Consider the following 6,297-nt stretch of genomic DNA (forward strand, 5'->3'; position numbering starts at 1 on the left):
GGTGAAGTCTCTGCTCAAGCCTGTCTAATTGAGTTCATGCTATTGTAGGTTTGATGCAAAAAGGTAAATTACTCAAGTAATACGTAATGCAAATTTATTGCAAGATCACAAAAATGTGTTGACACAAGCCCATAGCTATTGTTGTTATTTTGGGGTTTTTTAATGTGCTGATTGTTTATGAAGTCACCTATTCCCAGAGCTGGACTGGGTGAAATGTGAATGAGCAACTCTGCAAGATGTAACAAGAAATAATCCCTGATGAATTTGATCACAAAGCCTTTGCTATATTTTACTACAAAATAATAATGTATTTAATGTTACATCAATATTGTTTTTATAGTATAAAATATTAAAATATATATTTCAGTATAATTTACAGTGATGGTTAGAATACAGGTGAATCATCTAGGTTTATCTGTAGCGATCTGAATGGTTTGCAATCCGTGTCAGCAGTGACACCAGCCGAGAGGGCAAAGATTACGAAATGACTGGTGCACGACCATCATAACCCTGATCATTACCATAACCCTGATCATTACCATAACCCTGATCCTTACCATAACCCTGATCATTACTATAACCCTAATCATTACCATAACCCTGATCATTACCATTACCCTGATCATTACCATAACCCTGATCATTACCATAGCCCTGATCATTACCGTAACCCTGATCACTAACATAAACCTGATCATTACCATAACCCTGATCATTACCATAACCCTGATCATTACCATAACCCTGATCATTACCATAACCCTGATCATTACCATACCCTGATCATTACCATAACCCTGATCATTACCATAACCCTGATCATTACCGTGGACCATAACTCTGATCATTACCATAACCCTGATCATTACTATAACCCTGATCATTACCATAACCCTGATCATTAACGTGACCCTGATCATTACCATTACCCTGATCATTACCATAACCCTGATCATTACCATAGCCCTGATCATTACCGTAACCCTGATCACTAACATACACCTGATCATTACCGTGGACCATAACCCTGATCATTACCATAACCCTGATCATTACCATAACCCTCATCATTACCATAACCCTGATCATTAACATAACCCTGATCATTACCGTAACCCTGATCATTACCATAACCCTAATCATTAACATAACCCTGATCATTACCATAACCCTGATCATTACCATAACCCTGATCATTAATGTAACCCTGATCATTAACGTGGACCATCATCCTGATCATTACCATAACCCTGATCATTACCATAACCCTGATCATTAACGTGACCCTGATCATTACCGTGGACCATAATCCGGATCGTTTCCATTAACCAGTCATCACATTTGACATGCTCTCTCTCTCTCTATTGTACCATAGTATTGTCCTGTGTGATCCAGTAGTCTATTGGTCCATAGTGTTGTCCTGTGTGATCCAGTAGTCTATTGGTCCATAGTATTGTCCTGTGTGTGGAAAAACTAACAACATTGCGGCACTTGATTACTGATCAAACACAGTTGATTACTGATCAAACACAGTTGATTACTGATCAATCACAGTTGATTACTGATCAAACACAGTTGATTACTGATCAATCACAGTTGATTACTGATCAATCACAGTTGATTACTGATCAAACACAGTTGATTACTGATCAAAGAGCAGGTTGTTCAGTATGCGTGACATCATCAGCACTGTAAGCTGTCTATACAGTCACCAAGCTCCTTGTTAAAGCCCCGCATTGGGCTCAGTGGGATAATCAAACATCTGTGGATTGAATCATCATGAAGTTCATCATGAAGTACCTCTTGACCCCCCTCATCATGCTAATCCGTTAGTGATATGTGAAAGGGGGCTGGACTTATAACCTTACCTTTTAAATCTCTGTGTATCTCAGCATAGAGGCTTCTCTCGTTCCATCCCACACTAGATTCAGGACTGTTTCGTTCCCCACCACCACCAGTGACAACATGGCAAAGACAATGGTAAGTCTTAATAACCTTCGTGCTTGTCACGCCTTGGCCTTAGTTATCTTTGTTTTCTTTAATATTTTGGTTAGGTCAGGGTGTGACAAGAGGGATTTATGTGTTTTGTGTCTGGTCTAGGGGTTTTGTATGTTTATGGGGTGTTTTCTGGTCTAGGTGTTTATGGAAGTCTATAGTTGCCTAGATTGGTTCTCAATTAGAGGCAGGTGTTTATCGTTGTCTCTGATTGGGAACCATATTTAGGCAGCCATGTTCTTTGGGTATTTTGTGGGCGGTTGTCTTCTGTCTTTGTGTCATTGCACCAGATAGGACTGGTTTGGTTTTCACATTTTTTTGTTGTTGTGTTTTTTGGTAGTGTTCACGTTTATCGTCTAAATTAAACATGTTGAACACTACCCAACGCTGCATTTTGGTCCTCCTCTCCTTCAGCGGAAGAAAACCGTCACAGCTGCCTAAGTATGATTCCCAATCAGAGACGACGATAGACAGCTGTCCCTGATTGAGAACCAGACCCGGCCAAAACATAGAAACACAAAAAACATAGATAACAGAACATAGAATGCCCACACCAAATCACACCCTGACCAAACCAAAATAGAGACATATACATATATATACATATAGTAATGTACATAATAGTAACCAGTGTCACACCCTGACCAAACCAAAATAGAGACATAAAAAAGGCTCTCTAAGGTCAGGGTGTGACACTGAATACTATTATGTACATTACCTTACAATATTAATGGGACATAAACTGTAACTTGTGATTACAAACCAGAGATAAATGATCGAATGGCATGAAGCAAACACAACGTGACACATTTAATAAAAGACGATCCCCTTTGACCTTACGTCCAAAGGCAGTCAACTGTACGCTTCTTCATAACAGGTACTTGAGCTGAAGAATGTGAAGCTGAGAGCTGGAGACCAGTTGAAAGTGGAGGGGAGGATTCTGCCTGAGGCGAAGGGGTATGTACATTTACCTGGTCTGGTTTGGAAATCACACGCAGGGAACCCATCACATTATTTTAGAAGAAGAGTTGAAAAACAAACCAACAGTTCCACAAATGTTTGTTCTAAAGACTGGAGAATGGAGAACGGTTTAGTGTTGCTATACTGTATATGGTATACTGTGTGTGTGGTATACTGTGTGTGTGGTATACTGTGTGTGTGGTATACTGTGTGTGTGTGTGGTATACTGTGTGTGTGGTATACTGTATGTGTAGTGTATGTGGTATACTGTATGTGTGGTTTACTGTGTGTGGTTTACTGTGTGTGGTTTACTGTATGTATAGTATAGTGTATGTAGTATACTTTATGTGTGAAACCAATCCATGTCAGAGAAGTGCAGACATGTAGTGGGGTTTCTGGAATGATTTGTCACGTGACTTCCTATTACTCAGGTTCAGAGGTGAGGTCAAGAAGGGTTCTGTTTGCGGCGAACACGTTACCTAGCAACGATTTCAGTTGAACGATTTGAATGAACATTCCAAAATGTTGGGGTACAACAACAAACAGCGATGATTAACGTGGTCATGCTGCTAATGACTTTATATTCCTACTACATGCAATAGAAACCCTACATGGACAAATTATTATTTGTATCGGCAGTTTCGACCCAAAACAGACACTTACGTTCGCCTCACAACTACCCTTCTCGGACTGTTTCCTAATGTTACCGAACGTTTGCGGGCTTAGCACAAAACAACATTTTGACAGCGAATTATCTCCCTCGTTTGAACGAACCTCAAGGTTTCAGATAGAACTGGGCTGTGACGAAGATCACCTGGCACTGCACTTCAACCCACGTTTTGAGGATGGCACGGACGGTGCTGTGCTTGTGTGCAACTCAAAGATTGACGGCTGCTGGGGTCACGAGGAGAGAGAGAAACACAGTGACCTCCAAAGGGGTTCTACTGTCAAGGTGGGACAATGGGATGGGAAGAGTCCTGACTGGACCGAAGGAGGACGTTAGTCCCGGATATATATATATATATATATACAAATGTTTAAATAAATGAAAATATAATATTTGAGAAGAATGTCATTGTGGTATTTCTTAAAGGGATGAATCGGATTAACTTGTGGATACCATTTTTATGTCTCTGAGTCCAGTATGACGGAAGTTAAAAAGGTAGTTTTGCGTGCCAATGCTAACTTGTGTTAGCGCTAGCTTAGCGCAAAGACTGAACGTATGCTAGCTGTACACGAAGACTAGAAGGCTTTTTTTGCTGATTCACCACCTCTAACTTCATAGTTGTCACACTGACTGCATTGTTCAGTGTAGTTAGTTTTGAGTTCTGTCATACTGACTGCATTGTTCAGTGTAGTTAGTTTTGAGTTCTGTCGTACTGACTGCATTGTTCAGTGTAGTTAGTTATGAGTTCTGTCACACTGACTGCGTTCAGTGTAGTTATGAGTTCTGTCACTGACTGCATTGTTCAGTGTAGTTATGAGTTCTGTTGTACTGACTGCATTGTTCAGTGTAGTTAGTTTTGAGTTCTGTCATACTGACTGCATTGTTCAGTGTAGTTAGTTTTGAGTTCTGTCGTACTGACGGCATTGTTCAGTGTAGTTAGTTATGAGTTCTGTCATACTGACTGCATTATCAGTACAGCCTTTAATTACTAGATGAATGGATAATCTTGGGCATATATTAATTTTTAAATGAATTTAACCTGTAATTAACTAGTCAGAGTTAACTAGGTGTAGAATATAGTGATGTAACAATGAGAGTAAGTCAATGTGTTGTCATAGTGACGGGTTTCCTCTCTCCCTTCTCTCTCAGATTGTCCTGAAGCTGACCGGAGACGTGTTTGAAGTGGAGATGCCTAATGGACATGAGATCAAATTCCTCAACCGTACCGTCCTGGACGTCATTACCTACGTCCGTGTCAGAGGGGACTTAAAGCTCACCGCCTTTAAGATCTACTAAAGAGACCCATAATAACCACCTTGTGTAGCCTGGCAACAACGGCACGGCCAATTTGTCTCGTTTGTCTTCCAATTTCCGGTGCATTCCGGCCCAATGACACACAAGCAAGTGGGCGGGGCTACATATAGAGTTAGACCAATGGGCAGTAAGACAGGATCAATGGCCTGTATCAAATAATACATGGAAATATGGGGTGACCATGGTACGTTTTGTTGTCACAATATTCTGACAAACAGTAAACACAAGGGACAACTGGGGACGAGGTTAGGATACTGGGTTAGGATACTGGGTTAGGATACTGGGTTAGGATACTGGGTTAGGATACTGGGTTAGGATACTGGGTTAGGATACTGGTTAGGATACTGGTTAGGATACTGGTTAGGATACTGTCAACTAAATACATTCCTTTACAAATACAGACGTATTACACACACACACATCTTGGCCGGATGAAATATCAGTCCATGTTCTGATACTGTAGTAGCCCAAATTATTACATTATTACTGACCTAATCTCTCATGTTCTGATACTGTAGTAGCCCAAATGATTACATTATTACTGACCTAATTGCTCATGTTCTGATACTGTAGTAGCCCAAATGATTACATTATTACTGACCTAATCGCTCATGTTCTGATACTGTAGTAGCCCAAATGATTACATTATTACTGACCTAATCTCTCATGTTCTGATACTGTAGTAGCCCAAATGATTACATTATTACTGAACTAATCGCTCATGTTCTGATATTGTAGTAGCCCAAATGATTACATTATGACTGACCATGTCGACAGATTGGGTCAACAGCAGAATAGCCGTTGACTCCAGAAGCATGGAGTAATTTTTACGATGATTTCCAAATGTTATTTTCTGTATACATTGAATGAAGTAAAACATCATGGACGCATGTCATGTCATCAATAAAGTTCAGCATCCTCAAGTAGTGAACGGCGTGTCTTTAGTTCCAGGATGACATTGTAGCCCTATTCCATACATTTAAAAAAGTTTTAAATCTTATTTTCTTAGAATATAATTGTCCCCAAAGTTGAACTCCCAAGCTTCAAGGCTTTCGATATATAGCTTTAAAATAAATAAAAAAAATATCAATCCATTTGATTGACTCCCACTTCTCTGGAATGTTCCGTGTGTGTCTTGCTGGTTCACCTTGACTCTACAAAACGACATCTTTATTAGATCAAACACTGTAAAGACTTCCTGAATAGCCCTCTGTGAGTAGAGTGCTACCTGGTGTACTCCTACACACGGAAACAGAGTTTCCTGAGTGTGAAGTGGAAGGTGGGGATCCACTGAGGTATAGAGCGCCGAGGTATAAAAAGACCACGTGAGAATCCAAGCTATACGAATAATCTCTCCTATC

At 40.1% G+C, this 6,297-nt stretch overlaps 1 protein-coding gene across 1 annotated transcript; it reads left to right on the plus strand.

The window, feature by feature from the left end:
- Nucleotides 1-1,668: 1,668 nt before the first annotated feature.
- Nucleotides 1,669-5,863, plus strand: LOC110516539 (galectin-1). The gene is made up of 4 exons (XM_090230623.1): nucleotides 1,669-1,980; nucleotides 2,873-2,952; nucleotides 3,736-3,907; nucleotides 4,772-5,863. Exons 1-4 carry the CDS (start codon nucleotides 1,966-1,968, stop codon nucleotides 4,916-4,918), a joined length of 414 nt encoding a protein of 137 aa, XP_090086749.1. The 5' UTR covers nucleotides 1,669-1,965; the 3' UTR covers nucleotides 4,919-5,863.
- The last annotated feature ends 434 nt before the right edge of the window (nucleotides 5,864-6,297 follow it).

This window comes from Oncorhynchus mykiss, chromosome 3, assembly GCF_057628025.1.
Source record: "Oncorhynchus mykiss isolate SJ-2025 chromosome 3, ASM5762802v1, whole genome shotgun sequence".
NCBI lineage: Eukaryota > Metazoa > Chordata > Actinopteri > Salmoniformes > Salmonidae > Oncorhynchus > Oncorhynchus mykiss.

Bases quoted from the DNA above. Each gene is read 5' to 3' on its own strand.
- LOC110516539 (XM_090230623.1), top strand. The intron at 2,953-3,735 runs GTATGTACATTT...ACGAACCTCAAG, and splicing joins ATTCTGCCTGAGGCGAAGGG to GTTTCAGATAGAACTGGGCT. The intron at 3,908-4,771 runs GTGGGACAATGG...CTTCTCTCTCAG, and splicing joins AAAGGGGTTCTACTGTCAAG to ATTGTCCTGAAGCTGACCGG.